The sequence below is a fragment of the Phacochoerus africanus genome, chromosome 2 (assembly GCF_016906955.1).
Source record: "Phacochoerus africanus isolate WHEZ1 chromosome 2, ROS_Pafr_v1, whole genome shotgun sequence".
In the NCBI taxonomy this organism is placed as follows: Eukaryota; Metazoa; Chordata; class Mammalia; order Artiodactyla; family Suidae; genus Phacochoerus; species Phacochoerus africanus.
This window is the reverse complement of record NC_062545.1, coordinates 234548116-234573920: the sequence shown is the minus strand read 5'-3', so window position 1 is coordinate 234573920 and position 25805 is coordinate 234548116. Positions and strand designations below refer to the sequence as shown.

General features: G+C 41.9%; 1 protein-coding gene and 1 non-coding gene across 8 annotated transcripts in view; both read right to left on the bottom strand.

Annotated features, from left to right (window-relative positions):
- Positions 1-5687: 5687 nt before the first annotated feature.
- TLE4 (TLE family member 4, transcriptional corepressor) overlaps positions 5688-25805 on the bottom strand; it is a 150742-nt gene continuing 130624 nt past the window's right edge. For all 7 annotated transcript variants that reach the window (XM_047767814.1, XM_047767815.1, XM_047767818.1 and 4 more), the window contains 7 exons: positions 25580-25656; positions 13478-13727; positions 12147-12394; positions 10574-10721; positions 9843-9993; positions 9429-9505; positions 5688-7391 (listed from right to left, as the gene is read on the bottom strand). In XM_047767814.1, coding sequence (XP_047623770.1) covers positions 7284-7391; positions 9429-9505; positions 9843-9993; positions 10574-10721; positions 12147-12394; positions 13478-13727; positions 25580-25656 — 1059 coding nt within the window. In that variant the 3' untranslated portion in view covers positions 5688-7283. The remainder of the gene's footprint in view (positions 7392-9428; positions 9506-9842; positions 9994-10573; positions 10722-12146; positions 12395-13477; positions 13728-25579; positions 25657-25805) is intronic.
- Positions 23059-23199, bottom strand: LOC125121747 (small nucleolar RNA SNORA67). Its single transcript, XR_007133611.1, has one exon. It is a non-coding gene; the product is annotated as a small nucleolar RNA SNORA67 (small nucleolar RNA).

Sequence of the window (25805 nt, the reverse complement as noted above, 5' to 3'; positions counted from 1 at the left end):
TTCCAAAACACACATACAGACAGCCTAGATGCTCAACATCATTGGATGTTAGGGTAATGCAAACCAAAACCACAATGAGATAGATATCACCTCATACCTGTTAGAATGGACATGATCAAAAAGACAAGAGAAAGATGTAGGTGAGGATGTGGAGAAAAAGAAAAACTGTGCACCGTTGGTGGGAATGTAAATTAGTGCAGCTACTATGGAAAACAGTATGGAGATTCTTCAAAAGAATTAAAGATAGAATTACCATATGATAGATCCAATAATCCTACTTCTGGGTATATATCCAAAGGTAATGAAATCACTGTCTCAATATCTGTACTCCAATATACACTATAGCATTATTCACAATAGCCAAGACACAGAAAGATCCTAAATGTCCCCCCCCCCCATGGACATTATCCAGCTATGGAAAAAAAAGGAAATCTTGCTACATATGGCAACATGGATGGACTCCCAGGGCATGATGCTAACTGAAATAAGTTAGACAAAGATAAATTCCATATGATCTCACGTATATGTGGAATCTAAAAAAGGCCAAACTCATAGAAACAGCATAGAATGGTGGTTACCAGGGGCTTGGGGGTAAGGAAAGGGGAGTTGGAGGGAAATAGGGGAGATATTGGTGAAAGGAAACAAACTTCTAGTTATGAGATGACCAACTTCTGGGGATCTAAATATTCAGCATGGTGATTCTAGGTAACAATACTGTATCATGTACTTAAATGTTACTATGAGAGTAAATCTTAAATGTTCTCAACACACACACACACAGTCATTCCGTGAGGCCGGGGACATGTTTACTAATCTTACTGCTGTAATCACTTCACAATATTATATGTGTTAAATATAATCACATTGTACACCTTCAACTTACACCATGTTACATGTCAGTTACATCTCAATAAAGCTGAGGGAAAAAAGTGATAAACCCTTATAAGCTTGAGCAACACCAACTTGCCCTCTTTCTTCTTCTTTTGTCTTTTTAGGGCTGCATCCGTGGCATATGGAGGTTCCCAGGTTAGGCGTAGAATCAGAGCTGTAGCTGCCAGCCTACGTCAGAGCCACAGCAACACCGGTTCTGAGCCGTATCTGCAACCTACACAACTCATGGCAACACCAGATCCTTAACCCACTGAGCAAGGCCAGGAATCAAACCTGCATCCTCAGGAATGCTAGTCAGTCATTTCCGCAGAGCCACAACAGGAACTCCCCCAACTTGCCCTCTTATTTACCCCTGCAGGTCTGAGGTCAGGTTCCAAGTTTACACACATTCTATAAATCTGCACTCGTAATATGAAAAAGACACCATAATGCTGTTTGTGTTAACTCTCCCAAAGCAAATTTCTGGCAAGAGAAATATATGCAAACACAAATACTGCGGGGTGGAAATGCTGTCAGAAGCCTGAAGGTGTTCAACTGAAGTCCATTTGGTACTCCTGGCTCCATGCTGCACACAAAGGAGGATGTCTGCAAAGCCAGTATGGGCCCTGGGCAACTACCTCGGACCAAGCTGCTTGATGCGGATGCAAGCCTGCCCTTCAGGGACTGGAGCCAAATTCACTTTCAGGCAGCTTGAGAACCACCAAAATCCTCATTAAGGGTACTTAGTGACTGTCAACTCAGGAAAAACTATCTGTGAATCAAGGCCTTTGTCCTCAGAGTAAACTTCATAACCACCACCCTGGGCCCAGGAGGCTGTTCTTGTTCACATGGAAACTTTGAGGCTTGAAGATGCACATGCAGTAGGGTTGACTGGTCACCAATGTAGAAACCCTAACTCTGAATTCCCCAACTCAGACAAAAGCACATTTCATTAACATGGACTGTCTACTTAGAAGAAAAATTAAAGGGGCTATGGTAATGGGCAGGAGATTGAAGAACAAAGCTTAACAGGTGATTTCTTCCATTAATCCAAAAACTCTTGTTTTCATTCACCTGGGAAAGACGACCAGATATGGGGGTGGTGCTGTCTCAGCAGTACCAGGCTTCTGAGGTGGATGCTAAGACTTGACCCAAGAGACACTGAGGTGAAAAGTATTTAGGCTAAACTCTTTGGGGCAAAGAGACATCTGACTGAAGTTCTTCAAATAATGGTGAGTTGTCCTAAGGAAGACTGCTCTAGAGGCTTGATGCTTGGCTGTGTAGGGTCTCACTCCATCTCTCCTGGTGGTTCCTGATGGTGTCGCTTCCTGTCCATGTGCTGCTGGTCCACAAGGAGGAAGGGTGCACAATTTTCCTTGACATAATTCCCACTACTAACTCATTCTCTTGCTACTTTCCGGCCTCCTAGGAGAAAAAAAAATCATTCTTTTGGCCACACGAAATGGCTGGGGTACCACCGATGATAGCTTTTCTTAGGCAGGCTGTGGAGGCATCTAGTAAAGAAATGACAACTACCTCCTAGGTCTGGGCAGAAATGCTGGGCCACTAGAAACTATGTGGGCATTAGTTTCGACTCCAACCAAACAGAGTCCAAAAATTGACTGAATTCTCAAAACCCAAAGACCGCACGCAAACTTCTTAGAGTGTATCTGCTGCACTCAAGTCAAAGAAAGCATGATTTTATTTCTATTTATTTATTTATTTTTTTAAAGAAAGCATGACTTAAGTCTTCTGCCAAAACAACAGAAAATGTGTTAGTTCTGAACATTCTCATCAAACTACAATGTCAAGTTAATGGGGAGGCTCCTTGCCTGAGGCAGTGAGAGGCCAGGGTCAGGCGTGGGTAAGTTTACCAGCCTGTGGTGGGTCTTGGACTTGTGTGCAGTGAGTACTCACACTGCAGCAACTCAGAAGACACTTCGTGATTAATTTAAGGAGTTTTCAAGAATTGCCGTGAGGCAAGTCTCCAAGCCAGTTAATGTGTGTGAAACTGAGGGGGTGAAGAGCAGCAAGGTGTAAGCCACTGCAACCCTCCCTTCCCACTTGCCTTCCAGTCTGCCACCATGGGCAGCTGCCACAGAATTCCACCTGCGAAGTCTAGAGCTTTGGGGTTCAGCCTGATTTGTCTTCCCAGGGAGATGGGAGTTTGGAGAAAATTACTTTTCTCCTCTGATACACTGTTGCCCTTCAGTATAAATTCAGTATTATGGCATCCAGCCTGTCTAGGTCTGCTGTGTGACCAGACACAATGACTTTTGTGAAAACTCTGTGCTCATGGTTTTCCTCTGGACTAGAGGCAGCCCTGTGAGGAATTCTCCTTCCCTGTAGGCCAAATACCTAAGATCCCAGCTGAGATCTTCCTTCCCTGCAGAGGGGTAAACTAGAGCTCAGCATCCCTGCTAATTCCGTATTTGAGACCCCCGAAAATTCTGTCACTTACTGCCAAAAACTCAAATAAGACTAAACTGTTAACAGCAGCTTATAATGAAAGTTAGTACCTACCATGAGGACAGCATTGGTGTTAAAATGTTCTGACCCAGGTTTTCTGATGTGCCAGGGTGGTCAAAAATAAGCTATTTCTGTTGTCAGTTCTGAACAGAACTTTAAACTCAAAGGCAAATAAATGCCATCAGCTGAAAAAGAACAGAGATGGTTGTGAGCCACTGTTTCTGCCGATGATGTCCCAGTGGGAAACCCAAGGGTGGCAGGACTCAAGAGTTCATTGCTGAAGGCCAATCTCCAGGTTGCCCAGGAGCTGGGCAGCTACAGAAATGTACATCCAAGAAAGTCCAAAGCATTTCTTTTGGTACTGACATCTTTATGACTTTGTAATTGCTTACTTAATGTTAGGCAAAGAATTCCAGTATAAATCCCCTTACAACTGACCCAAGTATCAGTTGACAGATCCTTGGAGTTGTATGAGGCCAGCGCAAGAATGTCCAACTAAGGGTAAAAAACCTGTGGCCCTGCGGACAGCTGAGGGTATCGCTGATGGGCCAGCAGCTCAAAGTCTCACTTGTGTCTGTGCCTCTGTCCACAACACTGCCTTCTGACTGTAGGACTTCGATTTCTCCTGCTCTTGGCTGTAGGGTCCCAGGATTTTGTGGCTATGTAAAATGGCTCGAAGCTGAGTTTCTGGATATCCCATGGCTGGGGAGTTAAGAACGTGCAGCTGTTCCAGGGCTGAGGTGAGTTTCAACACACACCATTCCAGGATAAGACTGATCCTTTACAGCTCATGGACCAAGATGCCTGTAAAGAGTGGCTCTCAAGTGAGGCATCTATCTGCAAACACTCAAAGGTACGTCTGTCATTTTACATTTGACCTGCCAGTTTTGCATGGTTTTCAATCTAGGTTTCTTCCTATTTCTTCTAGTTCTATGCAAGTCCATCTTCCAGTTACACCACTCTGTTCTTTCAATGGAATTAACTTTTCTCTGGTTCAAAGAGATTCTATCTCTGACATTCTTCAGACTGTGTAAAACCATACTTGGAATAAAAACTATGGTAAACCAAGTTATAATTAAAACATCAACTACATCAAAACTATTGTGCATATCCATCCAGGCCTGAGATTTACGAGACATAAATGTCAATTCTGATAAAAACTCAGCAATGAAGGGAAAAGGTGCCCATTTATTTGAAAAAGCTAGGTTTATGTATGCATTGATCTCAATTTTTAATCCAGTACCATGCCCAGTGGTTTCAGCTCTCTAAAAGAGAGAGCTGAAGGGTATCATGAACTTGACCCATTAGGCACCAGATAATTCCAACTCCTTGAGGCAGGCACTTTCTTCTTTTATAAGTGTCAACACAGTATGTGAGTGTCAGTCTCTGCACCAAAATGACTTTTCTTTTACTTCAAATCTTAATTACTTTTAAAGAAACTATAATAAGGATAAACAGAAATCAATTAAGCCAAGAATACTTTAAAATAGTTATCTGATGTAGCAGCACTCACAGCACTCACAGTTGAAGTGCTGCTTTCAAGCCCATCAATGAACACCGCAGAACTCTTGGTACCTAAAGTCAACACCTCTTACAGCTGATCAGAGAGACTGCAGACCACTGTGGAGCTCCCAACCCCTAGCCTTCTTTCTACCCAGTGGATCCCTAAAATGTCAGGTACTGGAGTCCCAAAAGTTTAGACTTCTTTAAGCGCCTTCTTATGCTGAATCTTCACACACCAAGCAGGTAGCAGCCTGAGGGACCTCACGTCTTCAAAAACCTCAGGGTATCACACTGGAAGTGTTTCACAAACCCTAAAGGCTGGCAATGGTGCATGTGGGCTAACTCTAAAGCAGTGGTGGTCCCACAGAAGTCGGTGATGATAGAAATGTTCCATAAATGTAGTCCAGCACAGTAGCTGTTAGTCACGTGTGGCTAACTGAACATCTGGAATGTAGTTAGTATGACTGAGAAGCTGAATTTTTGAATTTAATCAAGTTAAATACCCACAAATGGCTAGTGGTCTCCATATGGAACAGAACAGTTCTACAGCATCAAGGCTTTGAGTAACATGACATTCTGGTAGACCGTATTTTTACAAACTAAAGAGGCACTTCATGAATACTCAGTAGCAACCTGCCATGGCTAACCTCTACCCACTCTCCCTTCTAGCTCTTCAAGTGAAAATAAAAACAGAACTAAAATAGCAAGAATTAAAAAGGTCCACATGACTTTTAACACCAATCTCTCTTGAATAAAACTAGTAATTTTTAATATATGAGTGGCAGAGTCAAAGATTAAAAAAATCAACTAAAGCCAGTAAAACCAAGAATTAGAAATAAGCATACTAGAAGTTATTTATGTTTAATGCTTAAAAGTCTGAATGCACAAACAATCTACCATTATAGAAGGACTTGTGGTCAATACAATGCATTAGAACTATGTACAATGCACAGTTTAGTATCAAAATCTTTCTACACTGTAGAGTTTTACGAAACTGTTAATGACATCAAACACTAAGCACTTAAGACACCATCTTTTTTTTTTTTTTTCTGCTACCACGTTAGGAACGTCAATGGACAGTCCATTTCAACTTGCAGCATCCATCCATTTCTAGTAAGAAATTAAGTAATTTTCTACTTATACAATAAAGTTTATCTACACAGTTCTCTTGATTTTGATCCATAGCAGCAAAGGCACTGTACATCAGCAGATCCACAGACTTAAAAGATTTTTAAAGCATTCAAACAAACAAACAAAAAATCATTAAAAAAAGGAGTCACACATCATAGTTTAACAGCAACAACAACAACAGAAAAGGTAACACAATGTTTCTGGCACAATGGCACAGCCTGTGTCCATTTCAGGAACATCCAACTAAGACACGGAAAGAACCAGAGGTAAAGAAAGCAAGTCCTCATCACAGGTGAGAGTCCATTCTTTCTGATTTTCAGAGAGAGGCCCTTGCAAATCCTCCTCTGCTGTCCTTGTCTTGTCAAAGACTTGACTTGCACAGTGGGACGAAGCCTCCCCTGAATCTGTACGGCTCCCAAAGAACATGCCAAAAAATAGCCCATAATTTCTTATCATGACCAAACTGCCCAAAGGTATGCATCTCCCTTTGCAAAGAAATGCAGGAAAAATATTCAGAAGGGATTAAACTCTCTCTTTGAGGCCAAATTTAATTTGTTCATCTCTCTATAATACAATAAAAAGGGATTAAAAACATATTACAAAGACACTTGTCAACAAGTCAAAAAAAAGAAAAAAGGAAAAAGTCCAATTACTTTTATCGAATATAATCTAAAGCTATAGATATATTGGTTTAAAGTTGTCCAAATAGACTCAAATGAATATGACGTGGTCTGTCACGTCCTAATTGTTCAAATTCCCGAACATCTTTAAAATAAGTAGAAAACAAAAACAAAAAAATCTAACGACACAGCAACATATTGCTTCCATATGTAATTATACATTTCACATCTCTATACAGTCATTAGTCTACATTTAGTGACATTTTTAATCAGTTATTTTAAACCTTCCTTTCCCCTCCTTTGCCAAAAAAAGGGGGGGCGGGGTATCAAATACAACGCATCTTCATTATCAATGCAGGAGCAGACAGCTTTATTTAGTCAGTCATTGTTAGAAAGCCTTCTTTAAACAAAATAAATATATTACAGATATAATACATAATTAAAGATTCCTTTCACTGTTAAGTATGGTTATTCCATGTTCTTCCAAGTAGATAGCTGAAGATTTGGTATCACAGGTTCTTAATGAGTATTCACAATTCAATAGCAGGGAGGAAGTGGGGGGAGGAGGGGGCTGAACTCCACAACTGCAGTGAGTATTGGATATCCTTGGTTTTAGATGCGGGGGAACAGAAGGATGATAGAACAAAGTGCTACAAGGAGAAGGAGTCCAGTTCGCATGAAGATTTGTCCTTAATAAATAACTTCATAAACCGTGGCCTTCTTATCTCCAGAGCCAGTGACAATGTATTTGTCATCCACAGAAATGTCACAGCTGAGCACCGATGAGGATTCTTTGGACTGGGAAAGAAACACACAAACACATTAAAGACTGGAAGAGAAACTCATGATTACCGAGAGGCAGAACTGGAGGACTCAGAGCAAAAAGAATATAACATGTTCCGCCGAACAAAGTAGGAACCCAAGCCAGGAAACGCAGTTCCTTAAGTCCCCTTTAAGGCACTCCCTTAAAACAACTGAGCCAGGAACACACCACCCTGCTGGTCCAGGAGGCTCCCACACAGGGGACATCGATGCCAGGCAGGTCCATGGTATGACAAAGGAAGGCTGGACTTCAAATCCTCGTCTCCAGCTAAGAGTAGTGTTCTTAGGACGAAAACCTGAGATAAGCCTCACTCAGATGGCCTGCATTTAGATGGAGCTGCAGAACACTGGATGTGTTAAACTTTCTGAGCCTTAGCATCCTTAAAAAAGGTCATTAGGTAAAGATAGCTCACCCAACTCCCACCTCAGAGAGCAGTCTGAGTCCAGACGAGGTAATAATGGGAAGCAGCATTGAAAATACTACATTGTTAAGAGATAGGGAAGGGAAACACATGCCTAACATAAAGCCTAGTTTTCCCTTGTGTAAAAATAGAATATAAATGTGCAAGCGGGGAGGAGTTCAATAGTTAGAAAGAAAAGTGCACCATTCTGAGAGCTCCAAATACCATGTTCAGCTACACCAACTTCAAAGCATTCATGGTTAACTTTTACTTAAACTGTGCTCAACAAACAAACAAACAAACAAACAAACAAACCCCACAGGATTTTAACCAAGACTTTGAACAGTTAACAAAAAAATAAATGTTTGACATGCAGATGCTAATCTACTACCACTGTTTCTCAAACTTTTTGATTGCAAACTATAATAAATATCTTTCCCTTAACAACTTAGAAGACAGGCGTAATATTTATACTTGCTACAAAGGATACACTCTAATATTTTATCTCCTTTTTTTTAAAGGTGCTGGTTGGGACCATCTAGAAGATTGTGATCCCCAATACAAAAACCACTATATTACATTATAAATGTCACGACGACAAGACTGCTATTTTTGTACAGCCCTTTCATTCAATATATGCAAATTTTAAAATTCAACTAAATTAACCTACTCTACGATGACTTAAAACCACATAGTCAAGAAAACTGCAAATGTGTTATGTTACTCTTAAAAAAAAACCCCACCACCTAGAAAATCACATCCTAAATCCAGGTTTAAAAAGGAAATCATCTTGGAGTTTCCGTCGTGGCACAGTGGTTAACGAATCCAACTAGGAACAATGAGGTTGTGGGTTCGATCCCTGTCCTTGCTCAGTGGGTTAACGATCTGGTGTTGCCGTGAGCTGTGGTGTAAGTCGCAGATGTGGCTCAGATCCTGCGTTGCTGTGGCTCTGGTGTGGGCCGGTGGCTACAGCTCCAATTCGACCCCTAGCCTGGGAACCTCCATATGCTGCAGGAGCGGCCCAAGAAATGGCAAAAAGCCCAAAAAAAAAAAAAAAAAAAAGGAAATCATTTTTAACTTGCCTATGAAATTCTCACAATAAGTGAGAGGACAGAGATGTGTGTGTGTGTATGTATGTGTGCAAACATGCTTACCAAGCTCAGAATTTGGTTCTCCCACAAATAATTTCACAGGCTGCACAGATTACCACTGAGTTAATAAGAATACAATTCTATAAAACTAATCGAGATGTATTAGACTTTTTAAAAGCATGCTTTTTGAGGAAAAATATCAGAAATAATAACACTAATAAGTATTCAAGCAATATGCTCAAATTTTAAACAGCCATAACGCAAAAAAATAAAAAATATAAATATAAATAAACACCCCAGAAAACACGAAACTGCTGTTCTAAATGTAAAAAGGAATTAGGGCATGAAGGGCTGGTTAATGCCATGGGCATCTTGGCTCCGAGCTTGGAGAGCTCTGGACACAATTCCCAGCTCCACAGCTTGCAGCTGGGATCCAAGCCTCCCACATCCTAGGATCATCCATGAAGTATTACCCTGCAAGAACATAGAGAGTCATGCACTGAGCACACAGTGAGAGTTACCTGGAATATACTGGCCCCGTAAGGTGTTCTCCAGGCATTCAGAAGGTTGTCCTTTCCCGTGCTTACAAACCATTTGCCTAGGAAGGTTTTGAAAACGGAGGTGTTTGTTACTTTCTCAGAGCCCTGGGGGATTTGCTTTATAGAACACCAAACCATACACAGAAAACTCATCTAATTTGCAACAAATAAGACTTTCTTTTCACTGGAATAACTCTCTCAGACTTAATGAGTCATTTATACTTAGGACAAGGATAAAGTACATAAATGCCAGAGAATTACATGGCATTGAGGAAGTAGGCATGTGTGAAGAAGTAAAATAAGTTTGAAGGGGGACACGTCAGTGAACTGAAGCACTTGACATGAAAGAAGTAAGCACAAAAGTGAATGACACATGGACATGACAGGCCTACTTACCACAATGGGCAAACTTGAGGGACAACACACAGCTCTCATGGAGATGAAGCTGGTACTTGTCGGGCTTGGTGACGTGCAGCACTTCCACATTGCTGTTCTCCATGCCCACCGCCAGCCACTCTCCGGTTGGGCAGTAGCCCAGAGAAAAGATCTAGAATTAAAACAGGTGATGATGATGGGTGGCTACAGAGGGCACACTTCCTTTAACCAGCAGGTACTGCTTCCTCTGGCGACACTACTCAAATTACAAAGGAAATCAAGATAATGTGAATTATACCAGAGGAAATTAAAGTCAAGTGGGCAATTCCAACTAATCAGATCTCTACAACCTAACTTACTAATCAATTGTGTGAAATTCAAAGAGCTACAGAGTAACAGTCATTGAAATAAAAACCAGCTAAAAGCCTATAGTAAGACTTTAAAAAAAAAAAATCCTTCAATACAATATATACTGCAGTATTTTGACAGAAAAAAAAAAAAGTTTAGTTATCACTTTTTTGGGGGGCTGCGCCAGCAGCATGCAGAAGATCCCTGGCTAGGGATCAAACTTGCACTATAGAAGGGACAACGCTGGATCCTTAACCCACTGAGCCACCAGGGGACTCCAAAATGTTTAGTTATCTAATAGAGTCAAAAGTGACTCTATAACATGGTAAACAAGTTGTGGCTCAAGTTTCTCATGTATCTCACAAAACCATGTCTTCTAAAAGGTCACGTATATGAGCCCGCACCTGGGAAGTGAAGTCATGCTGCTGCAGCTGCCGCCCTTCACGCAGGTCCCAGGACCGGACTGTGTTGTCCAACCCGCCTGTCCAGAGCTTGGTGCCATCATTAGAAATGTCAATACAGCTGGCCCCGTCCGTGTGGCCCTGGAATTGCCTGCAGATGTCAACATGGAGAAAAGTCCTTGAAAAGTTAGTTTTGAACTGAGTTTAGAATTTCGTGGCCATCAATTTACTGCAGGCTTTACTGGCAGATTTCGTTTTGGCTTATTATGTTTTCTATTGTTCAAAGTAATAACGCAGCATATATGTAGAGAGTTTAAAGTTTAATTCAGACGCTGAATCTCCTGCACATTTTATTTTTGAACACTTAGGAAGTACACTTCAAAATACTCTCACACTAAACCACGAATGACATAACTGATGGAAAAACAAATCTGTTTGAAACAAAACACATCTACATGAAAATGAACTACTCAAAGATATAATCTGAGACCTATTCAATCACTGTGCTATGAGGGAAGGAAAGAATTTCAGAGGCTGTAAGGAGTATTTTCCTGTCTGAAAGTTCCAGGGGGTGGGAGTTGGCAGAACAAACTCACACAGCAAGCAACAGTGCAAGTGTAGGTGGCTATGCGAGATGAAAGGCCAGGCTCTCAAATAAGGCAAGTGGATAAAACCTCCAAGTGACTCAGCTGCCCCAGGAGCAGTTAAAATGTACAAAAAGACACATGGGGTGGGGTGGGGATTAGAAGCAGTTCCTCACAAGAATCTTACCCACAAGGGGATAAAAAAAAAAAGGGGGATGACATTTTTTTCATTTTTTTTTTTTTGGAATCATTTCTAGAGCTCTGTCCTGCAAACTTTATTACAGACAGACAGCAGAGGTCTTTTTCCTTCCACCCTCCTCTGGGCTCGAGCACAACCTCCTCACACCCTTCAGCAGCTCACTCTCTCACTTCCTGCTCTGTGCTGGCATCTGCAGACGATGCATTTCACTGCTCTTCCTATAGATGCCAATCCTATGCAATCTCGTTTTTAAACAGACACAGTTATGCCCCTCAGTTCTGAAAGTGGGACTATAGATTATCTGGACCATTTCAGGGTGAGACGCACCCAACACAATGCCTAGGCCCAGGGGAGAAATTCAATGATTATCTGTCGAAGGAAAGAACGTGTCAGATATACACACAACACCAGGGATAGCGCCAGGAACCACAAACCTCAATGAGCGTCTATCTATAATGACGGTTTGTTGGCACACATGGCAAACACAGATGTCCAATGAGCTCGTGAGGTCATGAGCACCTTATTATGTACATTAATTATGTAAAACTGATCTCATATTTAAAAAACCTGTATCAGTGGTGTTTAGTATAATTTTAAAAAGAAAGAAAGCAACCCCTTTTGTGATAAAGTTCAAATGGTGCAGAAAACAAGACTATACAGCATCTTTAAATGGCACTATTGTTAACAATTTTAAGAAAGATAATTATGTTTCATCTTTTTAAAAAGACACACAGAGGTCTTTGGCAAAGCGCAATAAAATTGGCTGCCCTGGTGAGGGAGCCAGCTGACCCACCTCACCAGTGTCTGGTTGTGGAGGTCCCACACGGCGATGTTGCCGTCGCTGCAGCAGGAGAAGCAGACCTTGGAGTCAGGGCTGATGGCCAGGGCATAGCAGGCAGGGGCTGAAGACGTCAGCTCTGCCTTGATGCGCGGGGTGGGAGCCGCCAGGTCCCAAATGGACAGAGTACTGGCTTCCCCTCCCACTATTAGGGTGCGCCCATCAGGGAGCAATCGGCAGGAACGGATGTAGTTATCCCTGTTCTGCAGAGACAAAAACCATCAAGAGGTTACTCATGAGGAAAGGAAAACAGCATTAACATGAGAGCAGAAATCCATAAAAGTATTGTGTTCCCTCCTGGTTTTAATGAGCCATTTTCACTTATGACAATGATAAAGTGGATTAATGCTAGTAAATTACATGAAATTAAGGAAGTACTTAAACTTGATCTACAAAATTTAGTACTGAGATATTTAATCTTAATTAGCATGAAAATGCAAAGATCTAGACCCACTCCCACCACCACAAAGTCAGCCAGCTGCCTGAGTCATTTGCACACAGATCTAGCTGTCCTCAATCCAGGAGCAGCCACGCCTGGGAACCTAGACCTGGCTGGTGAAAGGTGCTGCTTCTGCTGCCAACAAAGTGCTAGGCAGTTAACGGCCTTGCAGTCCCTTCCTTTCACTTGGCCCTACTTTACCTGGCTGAAGGACATCGTGGGCTTGATTAAGCAGCGGCAACTGGAGGTAAGGCCTGATCCTGATGAGGGAGTGTTAAATGACAGGAAAAAAAAACCATTTCCTCCCAGCTCATGAGGTTATGGGAATCCTGTGTAATTGCGTTAAATTGACCTAGCACTGTGCTACTGCAAAAAATTCTACACTCCTCCAGGGAAGCAAATCAAACTGAAATTTTCTAACCCAAGGATGAATACCCATGAAATAGCTAAGGGGGGTATCCAGAGTCTATCCCATCAAGTATATTACTCTTGTCTTAAAAGGTGACATATTATGATACTTAGATGCAGTCCCCCAGAAACCTTGATGGGCTCTTACTTCTCATAAGCTCCTTTATCGATAGGAAAACAAGTGGTCGGCTTCTTCCTGTGCACTGGGCGGGGCCAAAGCCAACTGTACTGGAGTAAGAACCACACATTAAGAGCAGGATCAATCTACCTTAAGTAACTGAAAGAAGACACACCTTGTCGGCACTCTAAATCTCCAAGTCAAAGACCACAAACCACCGAAGACAACTACCCACTTGGGATCAATTCTGTATACTGCTGGTACAGCCAAGGTCCTATCTTCTGAATGAAGGTTTAGCCGTGTTCATCCATGTTCACTCACCAGACAGTCGAGCTGAGAGACGGGGCTCTTGTTGCCAGGGTGGCTGATGTCCCAGACCTTGACGCAGCCCTTCCCCCCCGTGTACACGTGCCTTGTGGGGTTGCTGATGGTCACTGCACACACCACCTCCCCGTGGTTCAAGGTGTTGATCTGGCGAGCGTGGCGGGGGATGCCAGGGCCGATGAGGGCATCTGGGGGGAAGGGCACAGGCTGCATCTGACCGTCTGCAGTAACATGGAAGGAGTACGCTCTAAGGCAGTGGAGAGGAGAAAAGACAGGAAAAGGAGAATGCAAAAAAAAATGTTACTTCACTGATCGCTGTAATGAGATGAGAAATAAAACATTTTCGATGATACTTATTTGCCAACAACTCAAATTTACTGAATATGGTACAAAGAACTCTCAGAGTCACAGAGCTAAATCTATGATCAAATATGAGGTCAACTCTTCACTAGCTGCTGTGTGACATCTGTAATTACATAGCTTCTCTGAACTTTAGTTCTTATCTTTAAAATGGAGAGAATGCTACCTACACTTCTGAGAGAATTAAGTAAGGGAGCCAACACCCAGAATAGTAACTACTTCTCCAGGGCACTCTACAAGTTTGCACTGCCTTCTACTTCAGGTGATTCAGAAGCCTGTGGTGAGATTTTTTTACCTACGGATCACTCTATTCCAATGAGGAGCTTACTAATGGAGATTAGTAAGCTAAAACTAAGAAGTTTGAAGGAGTTAAGAGTCTCCAGTCTAGATGGTGAAATGGCTTATGAGCCACCAAAAAGAACAGAAAAAATTTTTGGAAAAGTCCCATCAGACTTGACAATAATAAATTCTGGTAAATTCCCAAAGGAATTAGAATCTAAAAAAGCAACCTGTGTTACTGCCCTAGAGGCCCAGCTCTAAGTACCTATCATCAACTCTATCTCCAGTTGATTTCCAGGGGAAACCCTCCAGTTATGAAAGCATTTGGTTCTAATGCAACTTAAGTTTCAGCATATCCCTCAACAAACACCTTTATTCTTTTTTTTTTAATTTGGAATGATATTTTTTTTTATAATTTTATTTTCCCACTGTACAGCCAAGGGGTCAGGTTATCCTTACATGTATACATGACAATTACATTTTTTTCCCCCACCCTTTCTTCTGTTGCAACATGAGTATCTAGACAAAGTTCTCAATGCTATTCAGCAGGATCTCCTTGTAAATCTATTCTAAGTTGTGTCTGATAAGCCCAAGCTCCCGATCCCTCCCACTCCCTCCCATCAGGCAGCCACAAGTCTCTTCTCCAAGTCCATGATTTTCTTTTCTAAGGAGATGTTCATTTGTGCTGGATATTAGATTCCAGTTATAAGTGATATCATATGGTATTTGTCTTTGTCTTTCTGGCTCATTTCGCTCAGGATGAGATTCTCTAGTTCCATCCATGTTGCTGCAAATGGCATTATGTCATTCTTTTTTATGGCGGAGTAGTATTCCATTGTGTATATAGACCACATCTTCTGAATCCAATCCTCTGTCGATGGACATTTGGGTTGTTTCCATGTCCTGGCTATTGTGAATAGTGCTGCAATGAACATGCGGGTGCACGTGTCTCTTTTAAGGAGAGTTTTGTCCGGATAGATGCCCAAGAGTGGGATTGCGGGGTCATATGGAAGTTCTATGTATAGATTTCTAAGGTATCTCCCAACTGTTGTCCATAGTGGCTGTACCAGTTTACATTCCCACCAACAGTGCGGGAGGGTTCCCTTTCTTCCACACCCCCTCCAGCACTTGTTATTTGTGGATTTATTAATGATGGCCATTCTGACTGGTGCGAGGTGATATCTCATGGTAGTTTTGATTTGCATTTCTCTTATAATCAGTGATGTTGAGCATTTTTTCATGTGTTTGTTGGCCATCTGTATATCTTCTTTGGAGAAATGTCTATTCGGGTCTTTTGCCCATTTTTCCATGGATTGATTGGTTTTTTTGCTGTTGGGTTGTATAAGTTGTTTATATATTCTAGAGATTAAGCCCTTGTCAGTTGCATCATTTGAAACTGTTTTCTCCCATTCTGTAAGTTGTCTTTTTGTTTTCTTTTGGGTTTCCTTTGCTGTGCAAAAGCTTTTCAGTTTGATGAGGTCCCATGGGTTTATTGTTGCTCTAATTTCTATTGCTTTGGGAGACTGACCTGAGAAAATATTCATGAGGTTGATGTCAGAGAGTGTTTTGCCTATGTTTTCTTCTAGGAGTTTGATGGTGTCCTGTCGTATATTTAAGTCTTTCAGCCATTTGGAGTTTATTTTTGTGCATGGTGTGAGGATGTGTTCTAACTTCATTGCTTTGCATGCAGCTGTCCAGGTTTCCCAGCAATGCTTGCTGAATAGACTTTCTTTTTCCCATTTTATGTTCTTGCCTCCCTTGTCAAAGATTAATTGACCATAGGTGTCAGGGTATATTTCCGGATTCTCTATTCTGTTCCATTGGTCTGTCTGTTTTGATACCAGTACCACACTGTTTTGATGACTGTGGCTTTGTAGTATTTCTTGAAGTCTGGGAGAGTTATGCCTCCTGCTTGGTTTTTGTTTCTCAGGATTGCTTTGGCGATTCTGGGTCTTTTGTGGTTCCATAGAAATGTTTGGATTGTTTGTTCTAGTTCTGTGAAAAATATCATGGGTAATTTGATAGGGATTGCATTGAATCTGTAGATTGCTTCGGGTAGTATGGCCATTTTTACAATATTGATTTTTCCAATCCAGGAACATGGAATATCTTTCCATTTCTTTACATCTTCTTTGATTTCTTTGATTAAAGTTTTATAGTTCTCGGCATATAGGTCCTTTACCTCCTTGGTCAGATGTATTCCGAGGTATTTGATTTTGTGAGGTGCAATTTTAAAAGGTATCGTATTTTTGTATTCCTTTTCTAATATTTCATTGCTGGTATACAGAAATGCAACTGACTTCTGAATGTTAATCTTATATCCTGCTACTTTGCTGAATTTATTAATCAGTTCAAGTAGTTTTGGGGTTGAGTCCTTCGGGTTTTCTATGTGTAGTATCATGTCATCTGTATACAGTGACAGTTTTATCTCTTCTCTTCCTATATGGATGCCTTTTATTTCTTTTGTTTGTCTAATTGCTGTGGCTAGGGCTTCCAAAACTCTGTTGAAGAGCAGTGGTGAGAGTGGGCATCCCTGTCTTGTTCCAGATTGGAGTGAGAAGGCTTTCAGTTTTTCCCCATTGAGAAACACCTTTATTATTAAGGCACTGAGGTTGGAGAATGGATAAGTAGAGGCTGTAATGTACATTTTGGGCTCCACGAGGCAAGAGATGTTCATGGTGGGCAGGAGGAAGCAGGGCTGGTCTTGAGAACATCACAGGCCTCTTTGGAAATGATGTGATGTCATTTTCTTTGGCACAGAGCTTTAGGATATGCTGTTTACGGGAAAGAGTTTATGAGACGTACCAAGGGAAAGCATCTGTGGGTATACAAAGGACAGGAGCTTGGAACTATGGGGGAAGTTTTAGAATCAAAACAATTTATGCTTCCTTATTAGTGCAAAAATCTACAGCCTAGCCACATTCATCAAAATTCAGGCCTTTACTGAAGAAACATTAGCAAACAATATCCTAACTGTCCCTAGAAACGATGAAGCATGCACTGTGGCTGGGGAAGACGTGGGGACCAGATGGCGGAAGGCTTTCTCTTCTCTGCAGACTACATAGAGAACTGAGTTGTAGGAGGAAAGTAGTATGTCAGACTGCTGAACGGAGGGTTGCAGGAAGCTAGAAAGACAATGGTTGGTCAAATCAATAGAACATGAGACATGATGGATGTGTGGCCTGAAAGAGAGAGAGAAGCTGAGAAGGATCTCAGACTGGAACCCAGGTGACTAGGAAGGCCACAATACCTTAGTGAAGGTGACAGGGAAGCAAAACCAAAGGCGACACACATGGGGAGGTAAATGATGTAGTTTTGTTCAACTTGAGGGCAGGTGAGAGCTTAACCAGAAGTGATTCAGAAGAGAGCTCAGGTTAGAAAGATCAATGTGTGTTCATCTGCAAAAAAGTGATAGCTGAAACCTAAAGGAAGAAAAAGAATAATCCTGGGGATTATGCAATGAGTTGATCAGATGCAGAATTTAAGAAAATGCTTCCATTTAGGGAAACCTCCAGCAAGAGCAGTCAGAGACAGATAATCGGGAGAGATATTAATGTGGAAATGAAGGGAAGATGGTCTATCACATATTTCTTGGGTATTCTAGTATGCGAAGGAGTTGAGAATACAAACAGAAAGGACTGGAGATACAACAGAGAGAAAAAAATCCACATACCACCTGTTCTCCTTAAGTTACAGTCTGGGAATGGGTGAAAGTAGCAGGTGGGCTGAGGGGCTGATTCATGAGTGAGACAGTCACACATATAAAGATAAAATGTCAGATGGTCAATGCTATGAACAATGGACATGCCACATACTGTGGGAATCTGCAGAGTAAGAAAGACAGGGAAAATGGCAGTGGGGCTGCAATGTAAAGAATAGGTATTAATTACCTTGGCAAAGAAAGGAAGACAGTATGAGGAGCACAATATGGCAAACTGAAGGCCAGAGGAAGATAGAATGCTTACTGTTTATTTAGTCAGAAAATATTTATTAAATGTCCAATATGTGCCAGGTACTTGAAGGTACTCGGTAATCAGAGGTGAGTTAAGGTTAAGACAGACCAAGTCTCTATCCTCCAGAGTCTACAGCCTAGAAGGGAAAGGGGTGTAACATAAGAGATTTTAAGCAACCTCGGACAGTAGTAAATGCTATCTCTTCCTTCCCTACCCCCCACATGGTTTCAGATAAGAGACTAAAGGTGCACTGCAGGTCTGAGATAGCATACAAGCTGAGCTCTGAAGGCAGGACCCAGTCTCGCAAGTAGAGAGGGGAATGTGCCAGCAAATGCAAAGTCCTTGAAGGAGAAGCAAGCAAGTGGACCAGAGAGCACACAGTGGAGAGTGACAGGCTGAAGAGAGCAGTAGGTAGGGGCCATGTTAAAAAGGGCCTTGGAGTTTCTGGTGGCCTAGTGGTTAAGAATTCAGCATTGTCACTGCTGTGGTTTGATCCCTGGCTTAGGAATTTGTTTGCCATGGGTGAGCCCAAAAAAAGAGGAGGGGGCCTCATAGGCTGTGATGAGGACTGTGGGCTCTTATTCCAAGCAGAATGGGGTATCACTGGAGAATTTCATGCAGAGCAGTGAGTGATATGATTCTGTTAATGTTTTCAAAGGATCGTTCTGGTGACTGGAAGAAGGATGGATAGTAGGTGGCAGAATGGAAGAAGGAAAATTAGTCAAGGGGCTAGTATAGCAATCTAGGGGAGACTCTGGCAGCCAGGGCTTGAGACATAGTAAAAAGCTGGGAACGGATTCGTAGTTCTAAAGATTTCTCTGTCTGGGTAGAGGAAGAGAAAACGCTATTGGGTGGCATGTGTGGATCCTGGAGGTCACACAGTAAGGGGTAATAACAAGGTCTTCTCTGGGCTCTACAAGTTGGTAACTGAAGACGAGATGGCAGAAGTTCACTAGAGATGATGTGGTCCAAGCCCTGAGGGTGAGGTTACTGGGGGGGCTGGTCTTGTGAACACCAGTGACCCCCAGAATGATAGTAGGCTCTGAGTGGAGGAAGATCCTAAACCAAGTGTCAAGTCCCTAAATAACTGAGGAATCTCCTAACGAAGTAGAGGAGAGGATAGAGATACATGGCACAAACCTTTTCAGGGGCTGGGTTTTCACAAGAAGGTAGGATGAGTTCAGTTCGGGAAGAGACTGGAACAGAACAGGAGGTGGGGAGGATGTCAACCATAGTCTTTTTATCAGTTCTGCTACTGGCTCTGAGAACTGATGATGCGAAATAAATAAAAAGGTCAAAGGGCACCCTTTGAAGGGCTGCGGGTGAAGGGGTCCCCTGGGGTGTCAGTTTAGGCAGGGTGGAAGGGGCAGCAATGCTCGCAGAGAAAGGCTGAGATCCTGAGGGATGACTACGGTGACAAAGGCTAATTGATTTAGCAATTAAGAGGTCATGCAGACTAAATCTTCAAGAGAGAAAAAGGAAGATTATTCCAAGTTTAGAGATGGTATTATACATACTTAATGATAATCTCCTTGAAAAGACATCCTTTTCTCTCTCCTCTAGAATAACTAAATGGTTTTTAAAGAGCCTTGAGAATTTAAATAGTTAAGAAACAAGGCATACAATTTTTTTTGAGGTTTTCAATATGACATTCTTCAACTCAACTACAACCACTCTTCTAGCACCCACTATGTTCCTCGAACTCCCTTATTAAGAATCTCAAGAGCCTACTTGCATTAAGGGTATAATGTAGCACTTTGTTTACTATTAATATACATGAAACACTTAAAACTGGGGAAAAATAAAGCTCTAGTACATACTTATTATCAGATTTCAACAAACTCCTCGATGCAAAGCTAGCAAAGAGTACTGGAATGTGTAATGAAAGCCAACCTCTCTAGAAATTAGAGAAGCCCGGGCATAAAAACCTATTCTTTTTCTATCTAATTAAATGCATCAATACTCTTTATCCACCTATATATAGGTGTCATGCTGAGATACAAAAATCAGGTAAGACACTGGTTATACCCAAAAGTGTCTTATAACCTAGGAAGCATGTCTAGAAGTATGTAGGACAACAAAACAAAACTAGTGCAAGACAGGAAGCATGAAGTTCTGTGGTGGTTCGAAAAGCAAAAATAAAGCTTAGGTTTATGAGAGACATGGTACTGGAAATGGGTTTTAGAGAATGGAAGGATTTCACCAAAGAAGGCTCTATACGTGTATGCACACGTGCACGTGCAAAGGGAGAGAGAGAGAGGTTGGTTAAGAAGGCCAGCCTGAGAATTTCACAAACAAAATTTACTGAATACTGAAGTAGGATATTATTGGGGCAAAGCCATTCATAGAATAAATTTGGTAGCAAGGAGTACAAGGGATAGGAGGAATAAGAGACAATTATTCCAATAATCTAGATGAGAGGTAACAGGGGACCTGAACTAGGCAAGGAGAAGGATGACACACTAGAAGTAACAGTGGATATAAAATTCTGATGGATTTAACTAATGAGATGTGAGGAAGGAGCCAATAATTACTGTGTTTCTGAGCTCAAGGAACAAAGAACAGAGTACTTGCAGTTACTGAAAAATGGGCAAATGGGGAGGAGGATCTAGTCTGAGGAATAATTTTGTGAATATTATACATTTGTAGTGGAATATATACTCAAAATGCTGACAAACAGCTAAATTTGTAGTGGAATATATACTCAAAATGCTGACAAACAGCTAAAAAATACAGAGTAGGTAGGTATGGGGAGCCAGAGAAATATGTAATCTGAACTCTTCTCTCTCTCTCTCTCACACACACACACACACACACACACACACACACACAAACACACACAGCTGGTGAAGTTACTAGGAGCTAAGAGTAGTCTCCAAATGAGATGGTGAAGAGAAGGGATGTTTGGACCTTCTGACAGAGGTATACTTCAAATGTTTCAGACTCTGCAAATCACTCCTTAAAATATGTGTATTGGGGAGTTCCCGTTGTGGTGCAGCAGAAACGAATCTGACCAGGAACCACAAGGTTGTGGGTGTGATCCTTGGCCTCGCTCAGTGGGTTAACGATATGTATTTGTGTATGCAGTGGGAGTTCCCGTCGTGGCTCAGTGGTAACAAACCACCTGACTAGTATCCATGAGGAGACCAGTTCAATCCCTGCCCTCACTCAGTGGATTAAGGATCCGGTGTTGCCGTGAGCTATGGTGTAGGTCGCAGATGAGGCTCAGATCCTCAGTTGCCATGGCTGTGGTGTAGGCTGGTAGCTGTAGCTCGGATTTGACCCCTAGCCTGGGAACTGCCGTATGCCATGGGTGTGGCTCTAAAAAGACAAAAAGAAAAAAAAATATGTATAGTGAAATTGTTATTTTATTTGGATCACCATCTTCTGATGAAATATTTCAGAAGGTTCATGGTCTTCCCCCCCCTCCTTGCCTCTTTCCAAGAAGCCCAGTTCTGTAATGTCACACTCATCATTTTCACGCTTCACAACACCTTCCCCAAGTTTTCGGCTGGAACTAGACCTTGAATTCACAATTAAAGGTCTGGCTGTTATACTTCATGAAGAAGGATAGAAGACTGGGTTCTAGTAGCATATGAACCCACTAGCAGTTTAGCCAGCCCACAAATACTTGAGGGTTTGTTGCATGTCAGGAATTGTTCCTATTTTGAAAAATCTTGCTTTATAAAAGCAAATAAATACAACAGAGAAGAATTTCTGAATTGTGAGCAGCCTACAACCTGTAAGCCTGAGATCTTTTGTCACAGCTGAATTCACATGCCATGTCCCATAATATAATTAGTGCAATGCATTTAATCATATAGTTTTACAATATTTATAGAAGTTTCATTTAAGTAGCAGGTGAGGGAAGAAGTCCACTTTTGGTTTATGTTGAAATTAAACTATATTGTCATTCCAGTTACTTACTGAATGAAAACTTTGCTAATTCACCAGAATAAACAGGAGGATCCAGTGTGAATTATCGAATAAATGCTTTTTTACTCATTAGTTTGGAACATGCATTTAATTATAATTTTTGACAATATCTAGCACTTATTCTGTAAAAATAATTAGGACAGAGATGCATGACTGTTTTGAGTCTTTCTAAAGAAAGGCAGTTACTTTGTGTGTGTGGTGTGGGAGGCCTTTAGGTGATTTATTATGTTTTTATGTTCTAGTACCAAAAATAGTTTTTCTGTTGAAAAAATACGCACAAGACAAAATTTCACTACTCTGTATCCTGTGATCTGGAGAGATATACAACTGTTACAATCATTTCTTTTGTAAAAATCTATTAATAAGAAGTATTTCTCTCTGTACATAAATGTGTGTGGACTTATATGTCTTTGTGCCCTGTTAAAAGACACACCAATGACAGGAACAAGGAGTCTAATATACTAAATGTAATCTTCTTGGACCATCTCCGTCCCCCATTATGTTCTACTGCATAAGCAACTGAAAAACTGGTAATAGTCTGGGCAAAGCTCAAGGGGAAATGCTGCAGCAGTTGACTGGATAGGTGCCATATACCAAACATGGTACTAAACACCCAAATGCTCAACACATTATCTCATCCCCAGGCCCTCCTTGTCAGGGAGGTGGCAGCCCTGTTATCTTTTTTTTGTTTTTTGGTTTTGTTTTTTTTTTTTTTTTGTCTTTTTGCTATTTCTTGGGCCGCTTCTGCGGCATATGGAGATTCCCAGGCTAGGGGTCCAATCAGAGCTGTAGCCGCCAGCCTACGCCAGAGCCACAGCAACGCGGGACCCGAGCCGCGTCTGCAACCTACACCACAGCTCACGGCAACGCCGGATCGTTAACCCACTGAGCAAGGGCAGGGACCGAACCCGCAACCTCATGGTTCCTAGTCGGATTCGTTAACCACTGCGCCACGATGGGAACTCCTGTTTTTTGCTTTTTTTAATACGACATCTTTGGCATGTGAATGAGAAGAGGACACAGTTGTCTATTCAAAAGAGACCTAAGTATACATGTAGGCAGCCACAAGAAGGCAAAGGAAATAAATACCCCCTTTTCCCTGGAAACCTGAGGCGTGCCAGTTTTATTCCAAGTTGCTACTTTCCTAAGAGGGGCACTAGTAAGCCCCCTGGAGAGGGAATCAACTTGGATTAGGCCTGAAGTGGTTTTTTTTTTTTTTTTTGGTTTTAAGGGCAGAACCCGAGGCACATGAGGCATATGGAAGTTCCCAGGCTAGGGGCTGAATAAGAGCTACAGCTGCTGGCCTACACCATCCCACAGTGACTCGGGACCCAAGTCACATCTGCAACCCACACCATAGCTCACGACAACACTGGATCCCCAACCCACTGAGCAAGGCCAGGGATCAAACCCACATCCTCATGGTCACTAGTTGGATTCGTCTCCACTGTACCAAAACAGGAATTCCCAGCCCTGTTTTTTTTTTTTTTTTTTGTCTTTTTTGCTATTTCTTGGGCCACTCCCACGGCATATAGAGGTTCCCAGGCTAGGGGTCCAATCGGAGCTGGAGCCACCAGCCTACGCCAGAGCCACAGCAACGTGATATCCGAGCTGTGTCTGCAACCTACACCACAGCTCACGGCAACGTCGGATCCTTAACCCACCGAGCAAGGCCAGGGACCGAACCCGCAACCTCATGGTTCCTAGTCGGATTCGTCAACCACTGCGCCACGACGGGAACTCCTCCCAGCCCTGTTTTAGAGATGAGCCAACCAAAGCTCACAAAGTTAAGAAACTGCATTGAGTCATGTCTTTCCTAGTATCAGTTGAGAGTCAGGATTCAAACATGGACTGTCACACTCCAGAACTCATACACACCATGCTCTTTGGAATTCCTCATGTCATTTGCCAATTGCGTTAGCTGTGATTTCATCACTCCAGGAACAAAAATTCTCAACCACCCTCCAACCCATCAACCCTCCCCAAAGGATCTCAACAATTTTATATTGCTACATGTCAGGACTGGGGGAAGGGAGGGAGCCCAGCTCAAGGGTCTCAAGGCTCAGAACCACCTCCTGAATCAGACCAGCTGTGACTCTTCAACTGGCCCAACTTCCCAACGCAAGACTGTTGTTGCTTCTTTAGATACACCTAACACACTTTTACCTTGTGTGGCCTCTGGGCAGCAGCAGAGACAAGAAGCATGGCCTTATCTGGAAGTGTTACACTAAAGCTCTGAGTGCAGCGTCCAGTTATATAGGTGGTCACTATAGGGTACCTATAATTGGGACAATACCGCTTCCCTCAGGTAACCTCTCCATCCCCACAGGTTCATATGGAACTTATAGATATTCAGTTATTTGATTAACCCTATGACCGTGTGTTATTTAGTCACTTCTTGAAATAGACCAAACTTTCACCTTCAAATACATCATGGCTCTTGGTCAACAAGACTTGTCAAGTCAGTCAACAACTATTTGCAGAACACACACAAGTACACAGAATTTTATGGTAATTTATATTTATACCTTCAACTCTCAAGGAACTCCAAGTCTAATTTGCCTTGTCTTCCTTATTAATCAGTCAAATATTTACTGAGCAACTTGGCTATGGAGGCAGCACTGTTTCATGCAACAGGGAAGTTGAGGATAGAGTCTGTAGAGAAGTTACAGAAGGAAGAACCAAGAATAATGATGCACTGGGTGGAAAGTGATGGAAGGGTCAAGGTCAGGCATGATTAACACTGTGGGGCCAGCAATATGGGGAAAAAAGAAGACACACAGGAAACAACACGTTGACAACTGAGTGTAAAGCAGTGAATAAATAAAGAGTGGTCAGAGAAAGGTGTGAATAGCATATATCTATCTTTAGTCATTCATTCATTCGCCCACTGCACAAACATAAATTGTGAGCACCGATTGGGAAGATGAAGCCAAAGAGGGAAGAGAATTGTGCATAGGAAGTAATAAAAAGGTATACCGGATTGAAATGAAAGATGTGGAATGACATGGTGAGAGATTACAACACACAAGAGGCTGGAACAACTGATATGAGTATTTTGCCTTTATAGCTCGAGGGAACTATGAATACAGAGGCTCCAAATACTCAGCTCACAGGATAAGAACAACTAAGCAAGCCATCTATTCCAGAAACACATTCAAGTGTAAGACCACACACTTCTTTCTTTTCAGCCTTTGAAGTTTGGCATGTCTTTTCCTAACATGCTCAAATTTTGAGCATCCAGGTTTGAACATAAGAAGACATTTTTTTTTCAAGGCAACAAAAGAACTGCCTTGAAATCAGTAAGAAAGAAGACCTGACTGCTGGAATGCCTTGGCAATTTGAATTTCCATATTAGAAGCTGGAGATTTTAAATTGAAAATACAAAACCTCACCTCATTACCTCTTTCCTTATGCTAAGAGAAAATAAAAAATACTTTGCAAAATAAACAAATAAAGACATCCGCAAGCCACAGGCACTTGCCAACACTATCCAGTAGCACTCAGAGTCTAGAGGGCCTCTGTGGGCCCAGATGCAGAGTAAGTGTGAGGCACACCGGAAGGTACTCACGGTTTTCCTCCTGGAATGCCTGTCAGGTTTGGAGGTATCGCTGGCACACGCATGTGATGGTGTGGATCAAATCCAACCTAAAGGTTTTCCCAAGCAAAACAGTAAAATCAACAGTCACATTAACTCATTTCATCCTACTCAAAATCTTTTCAAATCCTAGTAGAATAGATGCAATTAGAGAAATATATATTTATTTACTGATGGAATGATAGGATATTTATGATTT